Source organism: Agelaius phoeniceus, chromosome 4, assembly GCF_051311805.1.
Source record: "Agelaius phoeniceus isolate bAgePho1 chromosome 4, bAgePho1.hap1, whole genome shotgun sequence".
NCBI lineage: Eukaryota > Metazoa > Chordata > Aves > Passeriformes > Icteridae > Agelaius > Agelaius phoeniceus.
In genome coordinates this window covers 37,566,617-37,587,549 of record NC_135268.1, presented here as the reverse complement: position 1 = coordinate 37,587,549, position 20,933 = coordinate 37,566,617, and the positions used below count along the sequence as shown (strand labels likewise).

The window sequence follows — 20,933 nt, the reverse complement described above, 5'->3', positions numbered from 1 at the left end:
TAAATTTTAAAAAAAAAAAGAGTATTGAAGACAACAGGTCCAGCTACTGCTCTGAGGAGAGAAACAATGACTAGCTTGGAACAGCACATGAACAGAAACTGACCAGAGAAACTGAGGCTTCATATTATCAGTATTTTTTATGGTCTGACAGGTATTCTCCAAAAATAGCAGAAATAAACATCAGCAGCAGTCAAGCAGCTACTTTTGTGGACTTGAGCCTGTTTGTCACTCTATACTTTATTTACTCCTCTGCTAAAGAGAAACAAAACTCTCCTGCCTCATAAGTTTGTGGTGAAAGCAAAGGTAAATAATTGAGACAGTGGAACTAAATACAGAAGTAACTGACAGTGTCCTAAGAGTGTAATAATAGAAGATAGGTGTATATTTATGTCCTTACCAAACCATATTTTGTACAAGATTTTGCAGCTGTTGAGATCAACCAGAAAAGCAAGGGAAAAAAATTTGTGGGGGTTGGGGAGAGAAAGAAACTTGTGCTGTCAAGATGCTGCTTTTATGCACCAGAAACAGAATTCACCAACCCAAGCTTTGTACTTTGCTGGCATCAATAGTGAGTTGACAGGGTTAACTGTCCTGGAAAATTTATGATTATCAAAACCTGTGTGCTAAACAGTAGGAAACACTGCATTCTGGGGTAAATTTATATTTTCACTTCTCTCACAGACTTCAGAAACTAATGACTGTTTGCAAGACAGAATTCAGGCCAAAGTTGCTTTTTGGATTCAGAAGACAAAGTCACTACTTTCATAACCACCAGGCTTAGCAAGTCAATTTTGTGCCTGTTTGCCAACTACAATAGAGGCCTAGGATTTGTAAGGACTAAGTTCTCCTTATCCTAAGGAGTTCATTTAAATCCATACCTCACTATCCCATGAGAAAAGTATAATACTGGGGCTAACCAGCACAGGCTCCACAGGACAATGTAAAGAGAGCTCCATGACTATCCCATGGAATAATGTTCCCCCCCTCATAGCACAGCTTTTGCTCTTTGTTCTGGACACCATGCTTGCACGAAAATAAAAAAAAAATACCAGAGCATATGTGAAACAAAGCCAGAAATCTACCTTCTTTCCTTACTTTACACATCATAAAGCATTTCAGTAAGACACCTGTAAGTACTACAGAGCATCTGTGACTAAGAGATGCTGCTGTTCAATTCAATTATAAGCGAGGAGGTTTGACACAGGAAGCAGGGATGTGACAAATGAAAAAAAAATTAGAAAATGAAGTTGAAATATACTAGGGGTTACTTCACCAGACTGCCCTCCTTTCAGCCATCACCCACACTGGCCTCCCATGCAGAGGGGACAGAAAGAAACGTGTCACAATACCTACATAACAGACACTGGAAAACTGCTGCAAGAAATTGGGTACTTTTACACAAAGTTATGCTTCAGATACTGACAATGTATGAACAGACAAGGTTAAAACCTTACTGTAGCCAAACAAAGTATCACTAGCTTTAGATGGGATGAGATAACAGGATTACATCCTACCGGTTCCATTTAAATTGCTGCTTTTCCTCCATAGAAAAAACTGAAGCTACAAGTTTTACCAGTATAACTTGGTATCCATACACCTGATCTTGGAATTTTATAGAAAGATCAGACAAGATACTTACATCACATACATAATATCCCAATGACAAAACAAAAACAAACAAACTCCCCCCCTCCAAAGTTAAACTAACTGCAAAAACTGTAATCAAACCTCAAGGATACCATAATGTTTTAAGGAATTTCTAAGACTTATTTTTAAAAAAGGCAACAGAAATACCCTATTCTATTTCCCTTATTCCCACAGTATAGCAAGGAAGGCAGTCTTAGAAAGATTAAACTAGAAATAAACTATATTTTTTTTCCCTTGAGTCTACCATTTATGTCAATCTGTATTTTACGGAAATCTTGTTGCACCACATAACTCAGAACCTTTAAATGTACATTTATCCTTGAAGCTCCACTTTAAATAATATGATAAACCAGAAGTAAATAACAATAACCAAAATACAAAAATCAAGCCTATCAAGTTCTCAAGTGAAAACATGATAGCTTTAAAAAGTTTCATAGAAACAAAGGTTTATAGAGATTAATTATGTTTATAAAATTAATGTAAAGCTCAATTTTGTAATGATCAAAATCATGAATGTTGTCTGAAATCACAGCTGTATCATCTTCTCATTTTTCAATTTTTCCTAAGGAAGAGCTCCTCTACTCAGAAACAGAATTTGCAGAACAACAAAAAAAATCTTATGTAACTTATTGCAGCACTATTTTCACAAAAAAAAAGTCAAATTAGTTTGCTGGAATTCTTAGTTTAGAATTTCTAGAGAGCTGTAAAGAACGCAAGTGCCTCTTCTAGGCTTGGGAAATGACACAGTCCCCAGGGGACACTGTTCTACCATTGATAGAAACAGACTATTTTTGCCTTGTGGACTGCTTTTGAACAGCTTCTCTGCTTACTGCTGTCAGGATATCAATACCTGCTCCATCAGACTTCCATCCCTCCTTCACTCTGGTGCTACGGCAAGCAGCTGAGGTGGTGGGAGAGGCTGACAAAGCCCTCATTCACAGGGAAGGCTGGGGATGATTGTTTCAGCAATGAATGGGAAACCTTAATTTATAAGTAGTCAAAACATCATTTCACCATGCCGTCTCCTCAAAACCACCTGATGATCTCTAACATGAATTGTTCTTAAAATAAGATAGCACATTTATAAACACTACTGTCAAGGTCAGAATACCAACTAGACACTCACTTTACTCACGAAGGCAAAACCAGTTCAGCCTGTAACTAAATTATTGAAGTCACAGACAGCTCTGCATCTCTCCCATGGTCAGGACACACCACAGCAGTCCAACTGCACATCACTAGCATGATGTGCTGACTCTACACATGTACCTTTGTAACCTAACACGATCTTAGAATATATAAGAAAAGTCTGCTGCAGTTTCAGTAGGACTGACCTCTAAACTTGTGTTAAGTCACACAAAGTCTCAAGAAATTGAATACCTCAAGGGCAAAGAATAACCGTGCTGAGTGTTTAAATTCTTGTACCTGCTACTAACCTAATAGGGAAAAAGAAGTTACATTTCTACTAGGATACTATTTCTAATGCAGTCTTTCCTAGTATGAAAGAAACTACCCTCATTTTAGGGGTAGTTGCAAAGATGTCTTAAAATTTTCTTTATATTTCAGGGAGTTGAACTCAAACTTGTATTTCAATACCTGTTCCTTGTAAGTATTTTGGGTTATAATGTACACATCAAAAGACATAAGTAACCTAATTGCATTACTTGTCTGTACAACCTTCCATCCTCACTGGGTAATGACATTGCCAACATGATTTCAATACTTAGCATAATAACAGAATTACATTAGAGTCAGCTGTAAGGTTCAAAGTTTCACTGCTCATTTTTATTGTTTTTCCATTAAACAGTCCCATTACTGTTCAATTAGTATTCAGACTGGGAGAAAAGGGAAGGGGAGAAAAAAGGGGGGGGAGAAAAAAGGAAGGTAGCAAAAAGACCTTTGCAGAAAACTTAGAATGAAAAAATTTTTGGGGGTCTCATTAGAAAGCCTCACTAGTCCTTTGCATATGCTTAGCATCCATGTCTTACACCACTTTATCCAGTGCCTTTTTTTTAATAAATCCTCCCTTTCACTGTTATCAAATCATGTTCTACTTGGAGAGCACTCTTGAACATTAGAAATTTCTTCAAGGCATGTGCGTCCTAAAGAGCCATGCAGCACACATGGAAATCATTACTTGCATTGAATACCTTAGCTTTCCTAAGTCACAAAGTAAATTAGAAGCTGCAAAGACTGCAGTGTGCACCTTGTAAACTAATGACAGACACTTATGATCATGCATAATTTTCTTTCAGCAGAAATTACTTCCAACTAAATTTTAGCACCTGACACCTATTGCATTTTAAAACCCATGGAAACATGAAGCAAGCTCTGAATTAAGAATCTATCCTTAACTTCCTCCTCTAGTAATATTCAGCATATTTCATTAACCAAAGTTACGACACTTTGGAGGACTAACTTCTGTAATGGATACCCTTATTAACAAAGAATCAAATATGTTATTGCTCAGTTGAAGCCACTGACCGTACATGGGTGATGACCCTTGAAATGAAGGCTACTAATACACTAAAATGATATATGATGCCATCTAATACACTCTAATGTGAAGGCTATGTAAGTGGTAAACAAACTAAAACATTATACAATCCCATAATTTCTTACCAATGATCTATGAAACATTCATGTTATATTTAAATTACACTGACAATTACAGTGTAGGAGCATTGTACTGTTGAACAGAACAAACACAAGCTTTGGTAAAGGCAGGGTTATAAAGAAGTGCATTACAACAACTCCTTAAAACTAAACTTCACTTAATGCAGGTCATACTGGGATTTATGAGCCATACATAAACCCATCAAGCTGAAGAATAACTCGAGCAAAAAACAGCTTATGTCAACTGCTCTTATTAATAACAGTGATCGAGAAAACTGTAAACTGAAAATATTTGGAAGTTCTTTGTGACATCAGTCTGACAAGCAGTTAAACACAGCGTTGCAGCATCAGGCCACAATAGTAATATTCAGAAGAGAAAAAAAAATCCACCAGTCACTTCTGTCGAATTTACAACAGAAGAGGAAACAAAAAATCTCGGTGCTAAGACATCTACATGGATCTCATCAATTTCAGTGGACCTATAGCCACAGACCAGTTCGAGAAGTATTGCAGAGAGGCAGGCAAACAAAAAGTTGCACTAAAACCTCCACTTCTTGTAATGAAAATTAGAGCCCAGCATCACACTCAGCTCACCAACGCACAAAATCCCACGTCCTCCTAATTTCAGAGGCAGCCTCCGTGCCGGCTCACCCCTCGCCCTCGCCGGGGAAGCCCAGCCGGCACACTCAGCTGCTCTCACAACTTTCTCTCCGGCGCGGCGGTCGGACAGGCACACGTGCTGCTGCTGCTGCCGCTCCGCGCCCCCGGCCGGGCCCCGCAGCCCCGCAGGGGCGAGACTGGGGCCGTGCCCCGAGGGGCGGCTGCCGCCCTGCCCTACCCTGCCCCGCCGCGGGGCTGCGCTCCCGGGCGGCGCCGCACCTACCTGCGGCTCGCCGGCTTCGGGCGGCTTCACCAGGTGCTTCTCCTTGTACAGAGACCAGAGGCCGATGTCAGGCAGGAAAATCAGAGCCGCGGTGAAGAGCAGCGTCATTTGCAGAAACCTCTTCTGTTTCCTCTTCATGGCCAAAGCCGGGCTGCTCTGCTGGCGGCGGCGGTGTCAGCTCCCCCAGCACCGCGGGGCCAGGCTCTTCCCTGCCCGCAGTCCCTCGGAGGGGCCCGGCGCCGCGCAGAAACTTCGCCCGCCTCACGCCTGCCCACCCGGAGCCCGGGCGGGGCCGCCCCCCGCAGCGGCGGCGGCGGGGCCGAACCTGGCGGCCGCTCCCCCCGCCCCGGCGCGGCGCTGCGCGGCGGCGGAGCCGCTCTCGGGGGAGCGCATGGATCCACCTGCGAACAGAGCGGCAAACAACCCGCCACGCAGCGGGACAGGGGCAATAAATAAATAAATATACATATATATATTAAAAAAAAAAAAAAGAAAAAAAAAGGGACGGAAAAGCCTCACAACCCGAGTCCAGTAAACAGCGTGGGACCGAGAGCTCCCCCTCCTCCCGGCCGCGCAGAGCCCCCGCCGCTGGCCGCGCCCGCCCGCCTCACGTCCCCCTGCCTGCCCCAGCCTGGGCGGGGGGGGCGCGGCATCATGAGCTCATCACGCGCAATTTGTTAAGCAAGACTTCAAAAAAAAAAACAAAAACAAAAAAAGCCACAACCCAAAAAACAGGAGAAGAGGGCTGGTGCCGGCACAGCGCGCCCCTCCGCGCCGGGGGGCGGGCAGGGAGGGGCGGCCCGCGCCCCCCCCACCACGTGCGCGGGCCGGGCCGGGCACGGGCGGTGCCGGGTCCGCCCCACCGCGCCCCCTCATGCCGGCCGGCCCGGGTGCGCCTTCCGCCGGCTCCGCGCCCTTCTCCCGGCGGGCGACGCGGGGAGCGACAGCCCGGTGCGGAGCCCGCGGGCCGGAGCCGGGCGATGCTGCTGCTGCTGCTCGTTCTGCTGCCGCCGCCGCGCATCGGGGACGGGGCTGGCAATTCCCGTTCCGGTCCGTCCTCCTCGGCGCTACGTGAATTGCGGGGGGAACCGCGCGGAGAGCCCGCGGGCGGCTCCCTGCCGGGGTGCTGGGGCGCTCACCTGCCCGGGTCTCCCCGGACTCCCCCCGCAGCGCCGCCTTTCCGGAGCCCGCCCGGCCGCAACCTGAGGGGCTCCAGCCTTCCCCGAACCGCGGGGGGCCGAGGTCATCCCCCACTTGGGTAGCAGCACCGAGGGAAGGAGATGTTCAAAGCGATGTCGATTTGTACCCAGCGTGTTGCAGTCGGACCCGTTTGGGCTTCTGGTCTGAGCTCAGCTTTTCTCTACGTAGTGTAATTACCTTGTCTTCCCAAACTAACTCCTCTCAGCAAAACAGGAGAACGCTCGGGTTAAGCTTACTAGGACCTACTGCCCTTTCAGCTTTGTCACATCAAGCAGTGGGAAAATTTGTATCAGACTCATAATGCGAACATGTTCAGAACGAATATTGAAAAATAAAGCTACATCTAACTTCCTTTCTTTCTGCCCTGCATATAGAAAGCTGTCAGCTACAGTCCCGGTTCCTATTGGGGGCTAAAATATTTCTATGTCTAGGTCTTAATCCTGCAGTAAGATTTTCCTTTCTGTAGCCACAGTACATAGCTGCAAATGGTGAGAAGTAGTCCTGTCCTTTTCCATGGATGGGATCAGTCGTGTCCATCCACAGAACCATCTTGTTTGGGAAGCATTTCCTACATATGCATAAAATAGTGAAAGAGGCAGTAGAAAGGTTATTTTTAGGAGAGTAGCTGGAGATAAGGGAAAGCTTGAAGGCAGAACAGGAGAACTCTGAATGATGAAGGTGGAATGGGAGGAAACAGCATAATGCTCTTTACGTAAGAAAAAGCAGGATTGGAAGGAACCTTGCAAGGTCAGCTCCTCTGTGGCTCTGCCCCAAGGCACAATCAACTACATGCATGTGTCATTCTTGACAAGTGTTTGTCTAACCCATTCTGAAGTCCTCCAGCGATAGCATCACTCCAGCCTCCTCAGGCAACCTGTTTTGGCTTGCCATTGCAAACTATTCCTAAATGCACAACCTGAACCTCCCTTGCAGTGATTTCAGAGTATTACATGGCCACCAAAGGGAGAGCAAGCAGAGTATTCCCCTCAGTCTTTACACAGGTAAAGCCCACTTCCAGAAACTGTTCTTTAGGCACTCCAGGACATCTCAAGAGCTGAAAGCTCCTGCTTTCATCAGGACTATCTTCAGCTGATTTGTATCTTATTTGAAGTCCAAAGTTGGAGCTAATAAGTTACTTGGGATCTTGTAATTGTTTATAAGAAAAGATGGATAATCATGCAGGTGTCACAGTGTGTACTCTTTTTCCATGCTTCCATATGGAATGCAAGCTTTGGTTGTAACAGCAGTATCACTTAGTGAAAAAATTTAAGCTCTGGTCAATTTTGTTTCCCTCAAGATCACCTAATCCATTGTTCACATTTCTGTGGTTGAATATTTCTCCATTTTCTCCTGTCTCTATTGAATATAACTTTTTTCCAAAATATTTATCCAGTTTGTCAAAACCACTTTGAATTTAAGCCTATCTTTCACTATCATATACAAATGTAATAAATTTGTTCAATTCTGCAATCCAGACTGTTAGCAAAAACTTTAGTTCCTCACAGAACTCTGTGAAATGTGTGTTCCTACATTTAAGAGAATGCCATTGATACTTTACTCTCTCTGTAGTTTCCAGGCAATTTGAAATACCTAAGTAAACTAGTCTTGCTTTGAAGATTGTCATGTGCAAGACTTGTTAAAGGATGTACATCACTGCTACCTTTTCACCCCTGCCAGGCTATAAGGATGTCACAAAAGATCACCAAAAAGGCCATGCAAACATTTGCACTTTTTTATTGTTGCAACTAACCAAGAAGTTATTCAGTTCAACTGAGTTTTAAAAATTTGGTTTTATACTTAAGAGATTAATCCATCCAAAGATTAAAGTACTCAGAAAACCAAAGGGCATTGATCTTGTCAGAAATTCCCTTATTTTTGTAGTTCATCATCCAGAGTTAGGAAATTTACCAAGCATATTGGAAATTTTGATTCAGCTGCCTTTTTGTGTGAAGACATTCAGCCCTGATGTTCTTCCACTCAGTGCAAAAAAGCATAATAGCTAAAACCATCCTAAGTATAGAAATGATTGCTATGAGATCATATAATAATTGTGTAGAAAAAGTAGGACTACTGGCAGGAAAGATTTGGGAGATGTTGCATCTGGAATTCCACAGCTTGCCAGTTATGTCTGCCTCTGGAGGTTGAAGTGAATGCAGACATTGACTCTCAAGAGATGAAATTCAATTTAATTTCCTGAATCCTGAGAATGATTTTGTAGTAAGGGTCATAGGCCACAACTGGCAAATTCATGTCTGCTTTGTAAAGAATTAAAGCCATATTTTTCAGCAAATATTTTTTCTCATACTCTTAAGCCACCTAGCCCTATTAGGCAGTGGTGAGTTTTTAAAGCATTAAACTAGTTTAAAGGAAGGATGGAAAAAGAAACCATCACTGTTGTGTGAGTTAAAATCTGCAAATATACAAGACATGCAGCAATAGCTTATGCTTGCCCTAGAAGAACTTGCAGTGGAGCTGCAGAATAGACAATTTATTCAGCGGGAATTTATTCAAACCTTCAGGTATTTATGTTTGAAATCTCTAGCCATAAATGATAAATAATGAAAGAGCAGCATCCTGAAACCATTCACATGTTGGCACCACAATTTAATGTATTGAAGACATATTTCCATTTCCAGTCTTCGTGTTCTCCAAAGACAAAACTTCCACTAAGATTTCTGATATGACCTAGGACAGAAGAGTGTAAAACACCCTAGCAGGGATAAGAACTGCAAAGCAAGATGAACATGAGAAACTGTTTAGACATGCATTTCAAACCAAGAAGCTGAAGTCCTCCAAGGTAAATTTTCTGAGATTAAGACTTTATGTATAGAATTGCTCAAAAGGGACCTCAGGTCATGGCTAATCAATTCTCCTCATGCAGGAAATCCACTATTCAGTGCATTTATTGCAGAAGAGAAACTCTGCCCTCACATGAAAGACAAAGTACCCACCTTCACATTCAGTGTTACAAACATCAGAGGTTGATGTGCTCTAAGCAGAGGATGAATCTAGTAAAATGATGATTAACCATCTGTAATATTACTGTGTAAAAGACTGCATAAAGGTAATGCAACGGGAGTTTTCTTTGATTATAGTATTTACCTGTGGGAAACGCAGGATGTAAAATGACCTGGTCTGTTCCCATGATTTTTTTCATCTGCTTAGTGGGGGAAAGCATTGCAAACCACTCTCAAAGGCAAGAAGGGCAAATGGATCTGTTCTTTTGCTAGTACAGCCATGATCTGAAACAGAGTTGCAAACAATTGATGATTCTGGTATTTAGGGGACTGACATGCTTTATCACACCTGGTTTTTATCCTCAGACATCCAAGAGTCTCTCAGAGAATCTCACATTCTCTGTCACTTGTCTTCTTTTCACTTTAACCTCAAGAGAAAGGCATGATGCTGCTAGCATAGTAGAAATGGAAATTTGATGTGAAACAAAAAGTACTTTTTTGCAAAAGTTCAAAATTCAAGATCCTCGAAATTCCCACAGAGAACCTTTATTTTCAATATCTTCTGCAGAGAAACATTTCAACATATTCGCCTCAAAAAATAAAATGCTTTTTTATATATAGACCCTGGCTATAAATAACAATACATAAAACATTTTTTTTTATTGACTAAGTAATTTTGTCCTCTTCTGTCTCTGGTTTTGTCATCACGTTTCAAAATCATCATCACATATTTGTATTGCTGCTGTGGGAATATGTCTTGTAAACCTCATTTGTTGGGGTTTTCTTGGAATCAAACTCTTGTTGTCAAAACTAAATGAGCAATTTAGCTGAAAAGGAAAGATAGGAGGCCACCTATGCATATAGGAAATCAAGAAATTCAGTTCCCAGAGCAAACTCAAGATAAGTGCATTTTATCAAGGTTTTTGAAATTTGGCTTCTGTTTTTTACATTACTAGGTTTGTCAATATTCCATAGATCCAGAAAATTTACTTGAGAAGTATACTAAAAACTTTTATTAAAATTGAAACATTTGTAAATCTGAAGACCTCTTTTGTTAGCTAGTGGAAATTTTCTAGCCATAGTACTCTTAAAGGTCCATTACCTTAAAAAAAGGTTTTATAAAAATAAAAAACCCTAAATCATATGAAAATATTATTGGGGAAGTTTTGTTTCCGCCCCCACCCGCAAACCTTTGGCATTTAGAAAACAGCATCACTCCCATTCCAGAATTATACAGTTTGATTACAATTTAGAAGAAAAACTCCAGAAAAGCCACATAGAACTTGAATAAGTAATGACAACACCATGAATTATTTGCACTTTCACAACTTTGTTCTGTTTGACTAGCTGGATGATGGTTGATTGCTTCTTCATTGTTGCTGTGCCACTATAAACTCAAGAAAGCAAACAAAAATGCTGATGGATCAGACTTTTTGCCAGTTACCTCACAAGCTGCAGATTCACTACTGCACAAAAGAAATCACTGAAATGTAAGGGTAATCAGAAAAGTTTATTTTGAGAGACAAAATCAGTACAATGTCAAATATTTCTAAATAGCTCAGTAATCATAAAACACTGATGTCAGGAAAAATAGTTGCTCATTCTTCCTTTCACACAAATCCCCAGTAATTTGGGCCTAAATATGGTACAGGAACATGGCATTTGCAGAAATTTGGATGAAAAAAGTTATCTTCTTTTAGATCATCTTTTTCAACAAACAGAAGCATTAGCTTTGCAAGAACAGAAAAAACTCAGCTCGGTGATAGTTAGGAAAAGCATTTTGCTCTTCTGAAGATCAGCCCTCTTTTTCAGTCTTCTTGCTGTTCCATTTCAGAAACCTTGCTATACATTTTCCAAATATCTAGTAGGATCTCACATCAACATTACTGTTTTCACATGCAGGAGTCTCCTTTGTCTGATAATGCACAGAGCCTTCACACTTACATCACACAACCCGATTCAGGTTGGATCTAAAATAACGCCTCATTACTGGAAATAAAACAGTACATTCTGCAAAGCTTCCTTAACAAGACTGAAAGTCTCATCTCACCAAACTTGTAAAATGTGCAGAATATATCAAAAGGTAGCAGATGTCACCTTAAGTTCTGATTTTTCACCAGAGGCATCGCCAGCAAACTTGAGAGATATCTACACTGATAAACAGGGGAGCAGAATGGGCTAGAGGGAGCTCCACATTTCTTAGCTGCTCATTTGCCTTCTGTTTTGTTTTGGACGGATGCTGGGCTGGACTAAGCCTGGCTCCTGCGCTGGGAATTGTTTATTTCAGTTAAAAATGTAAAAGGATGAATGGGTGAGATGACACCAGGTTGTTCAGACCTCTGTCATCCCCATTCATTCCCAGTCTGCTGAGTATCACATACCCAAACCCTTGTCATGTTCCAGCCATTCCTTAGGGTACATTGCATGTCTTTGAGGTCTGAAAAAATCCCTTTAGTGGCTTGCACAGACACTTCATGTCACCTCAAACACCGTAATGGCCTGCATCTTTTTCTCTCCATGTTGTGTCAGAGCTCAAGGCAGAACTCAACAGCTTGAGAAGTGGGCACACTAAAATGTTGGTTTGCTGCTTAGAGTTCAAAATGACATGTAGTACTTCCCTAGTTTACCAATGGTTGCCAATTTCTGTGGCAACCTAGGACAATGAATGCTGTATAAATAACCTTCTGCATTTGTAGATGAAGAAATTGTCAAAGAGAATTTAAATGAAGATCATAATGCTGACAGCTCCAGTTCCATCACTGAAAATTTCTAGTATGCATGTATATGAAAACATGAAGCAAATAAGAAGCAGCACATTTTTATAACATTAGTTCATTGAATGCCATCGTGTACTGCAGAAAGGCATAATAGATGCCACAGAAAGCAAGATGATGGTCTTTTATTTTGGGTACAACCCAGCAATTACATAACCTGTGTTCTAATGACTGCATACTGCTCCATCATTAAAAAGAAAATTTCATTTTATTTAAAATTATAATCACTAAATCCAGTGATTTCTGATGAGCTATGTGAATGTTATTTGCAATATTGATTCTACAATATTCAAGTAAGAAAATTAATTCTAAAAGAAACAACGCTGAAGATAAGTATATTAGAAAGTATTTTTGTGAGGGATATTAGTAAGATTTTTCTGCTTTTTTATGATTAACATCTTTGACATTTTACATGCAAATGCTGAAGAGCAGAGATAAGCCAAGGTAGAACATAAAGGACTAGAATGCCACTCAGAAAAAATGCTTACTAGTATCTTTATTACCAATAGCTGCTGTCAGGTTGATCTACAGTCTTACTAACCATATATTTTGTATTTCCTGTGGAAGTTGTTATTCATATTTCAAAATAGTCTTCATAAGAACTGGAAGACTTTTTCAGATATTGCAATTCAAAGATCACAAGCTGTCTTTTCAGTCTCAGATTACATTCAGGCTAATAGGATATTCCACTATAGTAGGACTCAGAATATATTAAAGGCTCAAACAGAAGACATACAGACATCACTGGATATTATGAAGGAAATAAAGGTGGAACTAACCAGAGTTTCATCCAAAGCTGACAGAAAATTTTTAACTGAAATATTTAACTTCGGTGAGTTTCATATTAGCAGAAAGGTGACAAAATAAAGTACTATTGACTATCAGATGTAAAAAAAGGTTACATGTGTCTAAGAGGTCCTAAATTTAAAGAAACTAAGGGGGGGTAATTTTTTGTGGGGGGAGTGTTGTCCTCATACTCTGAATAAAAGACTAGCTGATAACTATCAAGAAACTGAGAGCAAAGAGAAGTTTTGACTCCAAAAGATCAGAAGCAGCACCAGCTGCTGGAGCTGCAGAAGCTTTACTTGAGAGATGATAGGGCTTAGACAATGCTGAAATGTACATGGGGAAAGCCAATAACATCCTCTGCTGCTGCAATGTAAATCAACAAGCATTTTGTATTGTTCTATCACTTCTGAGTTAGAGCTCTTGAACACATTCATATAGCTTGAGGTTTTTCCTAAAAGTAACAAGAAGAACCCCTTCATTTTAGCTACAGCAATCAGGAGTAAATGGGAGGTGTATCAGGCTAAAGGTAAAATGTAGTTTTAGTTTGTGTGGCTTGGCAAACTTATATTTTTTTAAAACTAACATTCTGTAAGAGAAACATTTTTCTGTGATATTGTCCAATCCTAATAAATGTAACTCAGAAAATTCCCGCCTCATTATTTAGAGGAAATATTTTTTTATAACTAGGATACTGAGGACCCTCTATACCTTGGGGAGCTAATTTTAGTCCTTTATTACAATATTGAGATGATCAGTGAATGTTCAAGGATAAAAAATAGCTAAGAATACAGCCAAATGGATTTTCAAAAAACATTCATCCTGAAGTTAATGATAAATTTAAGAATAGCTAATGTTAAGAGCTCTTTATAAAGTGATTAATGAAGTCTGTCAAGTAGTAAATCCCAAAATCTCTAGAACTTTTTCCAACTATATACATCTACAATTTCATATACAGTAGAGGAGAAAGAAAAAAAAAAGTAGGAAGAAGCTTTCTGCTGTAATTATAGACTCTACTCAATGGGGAAAAAAAAAAAAAAATCTGAGTTTGAGTTGATGTAGAAGCAAATGGATTGGTTAAAAACCAAAACGTCAGAAACCCCACCCTCACCAAACTGGGGGAAAAAAAAGTTAAAAGATGAACATTGTAAAGGAACTTTTAAAATTTGAAGCAACTAAAAAACTTAGACTTTTTAAAACAAAGTTCAAAGAAAGTATTCTATTTCAACATCCATTTCAATGTATATGAGCATTTTTACTTAGCCCAAAATTAATTTTCTTTTTCAGTTTCTCCTTTCAGCCATCATCCTGCTTCTCCTGCCTACCTGTGTTCCCACACACACATGCTTAGTTGAGAAGTTTTCACTTATGTCTTTCCCATGCTTTAAATGACCTTGCATTGAGGACCTTGGCACATGTACATGTGTCATATTGGCATGTATTGCCCTGATTCATGTTTTTGACCTAAAGAGTATATAATAAGCATAGGAAAAGATATCAGACTAAGAAAGATGAAGAGTCACTACAGTTTGAACACCTCAGCAATATGTAGGACTTCTGAAGTTTCTTACAAAATCTTCAAGCTCATCTGCTCAAGGTTTCACACTTGACTTAAATACTTTCCAGCTTTTGGGAAGCCACTAAAGCAGCTTGTATTATGGCATTACACCTAATATAAATGTTTCAAGCTTTTTAAGACCATTCGGCATCTAAAGCTAAGACTGAAGACAGCATCAAGCTATATACATAGGGGATAATATGACAAATCAGGCTACTTCACAATGAAAGGCCTCTCTTCAGATGATGTTTATGTATAAGAACAAGTAAAATTATCATTTCTTCTCTCTTTTAGGGCTCATACTATGGCACTCTGCTAGCAGAGAACTTTCTTGCCAAGAAAGCAGGCCCCATCTGTCATTCACTCTTCTTGTTTCTCAGCAGAGTTAAAAAGCCTGACAGTTTCCATGAATAACAATGACACATACTCTTCTATCTAGCAGAGAGGAACAAATTTTATTGATGAAAACAGGGTGGCAGGGGGGAAATCCCTCAGTGTTTGAAGAGTTTTCTGAGCACTGCTTATGTCTGGTTTTGAGCGAAGATGTAACTGCCATTGTGTGTGTCAATGAAGCTGCTTGTTGCTGTTACCAAGTAATTGCTGACCTAGGCCACTGCAACTAAGGACCTTTTTCACTCCAGTCTGTTTGGTAACCAACACCCCATGCTTTCACAAGAAAGGTTCTTCTGTATCTGGGCTCCAACAGATTTTAATACATAGCTCTTGCCCATGCAGTTGCATCTGCACTTAAAAAGTTACCTAAGCACAGTTTTTGAACACTTTGGAAAGTACCCAAAAATCATAGCAGAGAGGTATATTTTGGGGGAGATGCTCACAGACAGCATGTAGAGAAAGTGCTTTTCCTGCTATCAGTGATTTTCTTGGTAGGTTTAACAAGCATAATTGCACAAATATATTTAAAAAGGCACATCTATACTACCTAATTTTCAGAAAGACTACACTTATCTGTTTGATAATAGGGTTTTTTTGTCACTGCAGAAGACAACGGGGAAAAAATTCCAAGAAAAGAAAGCTTACCCCAAACTTACCTGGCTTTTTTTATTAATAATGCAATACTATGTCAGTCATTGGTCAGTCTGGTGTTGGACAATAGTTTACTAAACTCACCCACAACCTGTATGAAATGTTTTTATGAAAGAAAAGAGGAACCAATGTGCATACAGGTCTCTATTTAGGTGCATTTTTTATTATTGGCATGAATAATTTGGTATTTTGTTTTTCCTTCATCTCTATTCTTCAACTTCTGACTGTATTCTGTGAAGTTAACTGAGAAATACACAGCTTTGCATCTTTAGGGGGTATGTACTGTTTCAGATTATAATTTAGATAGACTTTTTTTTTTCCATAAATCTACCTTCACTTTGTGAAATTCAGCTCTTGTAGAGGCTGATCCAAGATCAGTCTTTGGTAAAAGTGCTGCTGAATATTATGTTAAATCTTGGCACAAAAAGAGGTATATGCAAATGACATTTTGAGAGCCATCGCCAGTAGGAGAAGTTGAGGAATGTAGGAAAATACAGAATACCTTAAGGACTAGACTACTAAAAGTGACACTGAGTTGCATATATTTTGGGACAATATCATGTATAAAATGCCCAGAAAACAATAATGAAAATTTGGAACGAAATTTTGGCAAGTAGACTAAAATTTCATCAAGAATCAGAGGAAAGGAACTTTCATCAAGAATTAAAGGAACTCCTACATCTGTCTGAAATTCTCCAAATTCTGTATTGCCCTTCTAGTCAAGAGCCAGGAGCACTTTCTTGCCTAGTTTTCTAATTATTCTTTTAAGAATTAATATTCCTAAACTAGATCCTTTTGAAAGTACTTACAATTGAAGGTTCTGATTGCGTAGTCCCTTTGACAAATAAGCTGCTAAATGAAAAGAAAGGAAAGCAGGCATAACACAGAAAGTAATATTTTTTCTGTCCAACAGAAACTGCTATTGAAACCAAGGGTCAAAGTGCCTTTTCAGGTAAGCAATAATGCTGCTTCTCCCTATTGAGTCACTCACTATGTACTGAATCCCACAAGCTTACTATTTCATCTCTAGCTGGTTCAGATCAAAGGTCCAGAATCAGAACACAAAATAGCTTTTTAGATGTTTGTTTGCTTATTTCTGACGTAAGAAATCTGTGTCCAAAGCCCGAGAAATTTCAGTCAGTGTCACTGTAGAAGGACACTCTTGATAAATTGAAAACTGCCAAAGTTCCTCAGTGTATATCATGATAAATTCACACAAGAAAATTCTACTTTTGATGGGAATTTGCATCATAAAGTTCCCAGTCTAACAAGATCTCATATACTGTGTTTTTCATGGGTGGAATGTCAGGTATTTTGCATGGCCAAAGCTTCCCTGAAGTTCATCAAAACATTAATTGCAAGTAAATTTCAGAAAATTCTCTCTCAGAAAGCCTACTTTAGAAAGAGGGTGCCTGAAGTAAGGTGGAGCTAGACTATACACACTTTTATTTTATTTATATGGCATAGTTACAAAATGCTTAAAATTCTGAAAAACTGAACTTCACAAAGTGACTTATGCATGAGTTGCCAATATTTTGGAGCAGAATCTGTTTTGAAGTATGATCTATCACAGGCAGGCTTGGTTAGTAATACTCCTTGGTTGCTGCACACCCAAATCTGTATCAGGTGGAACAACTGATGAATCCTTCCCATACACACAAAGCATGTCTTAAAACTCCTGTTTCAGCTGCCTGTGTCTAAAATACAGTGAGCCTAACAATGTTAACTGTTTTATGTCCTCATTTGAGGGAATACTAAGAGATGTGTCATGTCAGTATGTGCAATCATTTTGTTGTATTTCAAACTGCATTAAAGATTCTTTTTAAAGGTATTTTCTTAAAGGCATGGGAGGAAGGACTTAGCCCCATTGTGGAAGACAGCAATAGAATTTAATAGCTGAGGCTAGTGTGGAAATGACACAGTATGAAATATGAAATGAATGGTATAACAGCTTTAAAGATGGAATCAACCACAAAAAGCTTCACAAAAACCGACTACAATTCTGCAGTTTTGATATACATCCTGAGATAGTTCAGTAAGAAAATATTTTTTATGACTAGCAAAGTTCATAAACATAGGAAAGTTATGATGTGGTTAAAAAAATCTTAGAAAGTTGAGTTGTTTGATGAATAGGAATGTACTAAAACAGCTTCTTCACTGATCATGTAAAATTTTTCTTTTTGTTATGTTTGTATTTCTAAATATTGTCTCAAAAATGCATTGATTTTGCAAACTTGACTTTTGATAGAATAGCAACCTTTCTACTCTTAGTATTTCCAGATAAAATATCATGTTCTTTTAAAATCTTGTGACCCTGAAGGTTTACTACACAAAGGTAGGGTAGAGATAGTAATATAAAGACACTTATGTTTAGGATTCAAGTGGTATGATGAGTGTCAACAGTGCAGTTGCAGTTACAATTGGTAGCTCCATGGTGGAGCCAAAAGCATGAGCTTTACACTTACTGCTGAGAGAATCAGGAAAATAATGTGTGAGAGCATCCAGCTTCCTACAGGGTAACTTAGTTCCAGCACACCCTACAGAACAGTGATTTCCTAAACCAAACTGCAGCTGAAGTGTGTCAGGAAGTCTGTTTCATTACCTGAAATAGCTAGTTGTTTTTGTAGCGTGCCAGTCAAGTTTCATTGCCCCTGAGTGTAGATTCTATCATGTCACAGCAAGGAGAAAAAAATCCATTTCAGAAAGGAAATCATACAAACAAAGCCATTTCACAAAGAGTTCAAATTATAATCAAGTATCTTGGGGACAATCAGCATGTTTGATTTTAGATAAATACTTTCATATGCCAAAGAAAAGCATCATTCAGTATAAAGCATCTTAATTGAGATGAAGTGCGCAAGTCATTCATTTACTAAAGTATCATTCCAAAATTAGCTTCATAAAACAAAGGGTATTTTTTTCCTATTCACAAATGTACTTTAAAATACAAAGAACTGTATACATCAATTTTTAGTGAAGCATTGATCTCATTTCCAAAGCTGAAAGCTGTTTTTTTCTTTATTACTTTTTAAGCATTATAAACTTTAATGTTCAGATATACATTAAAAAAATATGAACAAAAATAATGACATAAAATTAAAACAATTCTAGGTTATTTTTGTACTAGCAATGTACAGTTCTTTAATGAAAAATAAAAAAGCATCAAAACTAAAGTCATGAGGGAAGCTTGAATATGCTCCCCTTGCCAGGGAGCTTGTATATGCTCCCCAGTTCAGGAGAGATTATCTTAGAAGGAGAATAGGTGATTCCTAATGCAATTCTTCTTGTCACATTGGGGATGCCCAAAAGAAAATGCACTACCGGTTTATTACATTGTTCATGAACTTGTTGAAACAGAGTTCAGATGGCGAATCATTAATCTGGATCCATCACTGAGTGTCATAGACAGTTCAGACTATTTGTCACAGGCAAAGGAGAACAGTCTCTTAAACCAATTAAAAGCTTTTGAGAGAGGAGGCTGCTTCTTGTTGCACGGGACAGTACAGCCTTATGGCTTTGTGAACCTTCACTTTGGGAACTTACCAGAACAACTCACTTTTGTCTGATTACAGTGGGTTACTTCTTGTTCTAAAGCAAGCAAAGAACACACTCAGCTGAGAAGCCCAGGTTTCATTCCTAGTCACATCTGTAGAAGATTCCTTTGGCATTGCCTAAGTTTTGCCTGTCTAATTTAAAGAATTAACAGTATCCTCCCATGTTTCTCTGACAGCGTCCTCACTGGTAATTAACACTCTAGCAATGACATTTATTTCTCATTTAACTGTAGTAACTGTGTGTCACTTCTGCAACTTTCTGGAGATAGAATTTTCAGGGCTGTGACCTTTAAAAATACTTATAAAAGCAAATGAGCTATGAAAACCAGTTTTGTTTGTATGTGTGATAGTCACTCAGTATACCAGCAATTAGAGAGAATATCCAGTTTTAGGTTGCATGTGCAACAGGCATGTACATCCTCTACTCATTTTGGAAGGGGTACTTCCTATTCAGAGGGCGATACAGAGTGCTAACAGTACGTTTTCATACATAGCTGTTGGTCTATAATACCTAGTCCATCTCCATTCATTGAAAACATTCATTTAAACACCAGATACTGAAACATACATTGCGAGTTGGGAGTGAATTTCTATCTGTCTTGGTGTTAGAGGTTAAGTAAGCTCTGAAGTAAGATCAATCCTGAGAAGTACTGTTTGAACTAAAATATACCCTTCTAATTGGTAAGCTCTTAAGTTAAGAGATGTATGAATTTATGCAGTATTTCAGAGATGGGAGATAAAAAGCTGGAGGCATTACTACAGCTCAGGTGAGAGTGAAGGCTCACAGGATAGCACAAGATACTGTGCTAATTGCCTGGAGCAAAAGTAAAAATGCAACACTGAATTGCATGAAATTTGAAAGTTGTATGCTGCCTCTGATGACATACTTTTGCTAGAGTCCACTTCAATAGCAGAAGATTTCAGGATATTAGCAAAGTTTTTATTGCAGCACAATTTATTATTGTGAGTGCTACAGACATGTTGCTGTTTGCATAGCTGGTACAAGGTGTAAGATCTGTTTCTGCCAAAGAGTGTCCCACATCCCTGTAAGGGAGGAGGCTAGCCAGTGAGATCAGGCTGCATTTCCACTGATCACTATAATGAACTTGTAGTCTCAGAGACTAGCTGGACATCAAGGAGGCTGTTGCATTAGCAACAGGGAGAAAAGGGTGCTGAAATGACCACTCTCATGCAAACATCTACTCAGCATATTGCAAACAAGTTCAGCTGAGCTGACAAGGAATATAAAACTTGCTGTGTAACCAACGCCAGTTGTTTTGCTAAGGAAAAGAATTGTTATGACTCATGAGAAGAGCAAAGGATTTGCCTGAAATCTGTGCGAACAAGTCAGACCAGTGGAATGCTAAAAAGTCAGCAATATGCTGCTAACCAAGATAAAGAAGGTGGCATTAAAAAAAAAAGAAAAAAAAAAGAAAAAAAAAGAGGGAATCACTCTCTACATGAAAAATCTGTAGCTAAATCAAGCACTTATAATGTAATACCTCAATGCATACAAATCACAGAAAATATAGTTTTGAAAAACATGTGTTAATTAAGAAAGATGATAAAAATAATTTGAAAGAGTTACTTAAAAGAAAACATTACCAGGATAAGGTAATTCTTAACTGGTTCTCCAACATGCATAAAGAAAAATTGGATTTTGGGAAATACAGTTTGATTAAAGCATATAGGATGCCAAACAGGGGGATTATAGCAATGCTAAATAAAAAGATAACATTCAAGCTCAAAAGACATTGTTTTTACTGCAATTCTATTTTAATTTGGACATCATTATGCTCACTGAAGATTAATAGTAGCAGAATTGGATATTGTTTCAAACACTACAGACCAATTGCAATAATGCAGCTGCTCATCTATTTCTCTACAAAGAAAAAGAATATAGTCCCAGACACT

General features: G+C 39.1%; 1 protein-coding gene across 6 annotated transcripts in view; it reads right to left on the bottom strand.

Moving 5' to 3' along the window:
• GALNTL6 (polypeptide N-acetylgalactosaminyltransferase like 6) overlaps positions 1–20,933 on the bottom strand; it is a 539,467-nt gene that overhangs the window by 430,729 nt on the left and 87,805 nt on the right. Inside the window, exon 1 of one of the 6 annotated variants that reach the window (XM_054633791.2) lies at positions 5,147–6,176. The exons of the other annotated variants lie outside the window; for them this stretch is intronic. Within the exon in view, the coding sequence (XP_054489766.1) occupies positions 5,147–5,284 (138 nt within the window). The 5' untranslated portion in view covers positions 5,285–6,176. Of the gene's footprint in view, positions 1–5,146; positions 6,177–20,933 lie in introns of those variants that run through there. 6 annotated transcript variants of the gene reach the window in all.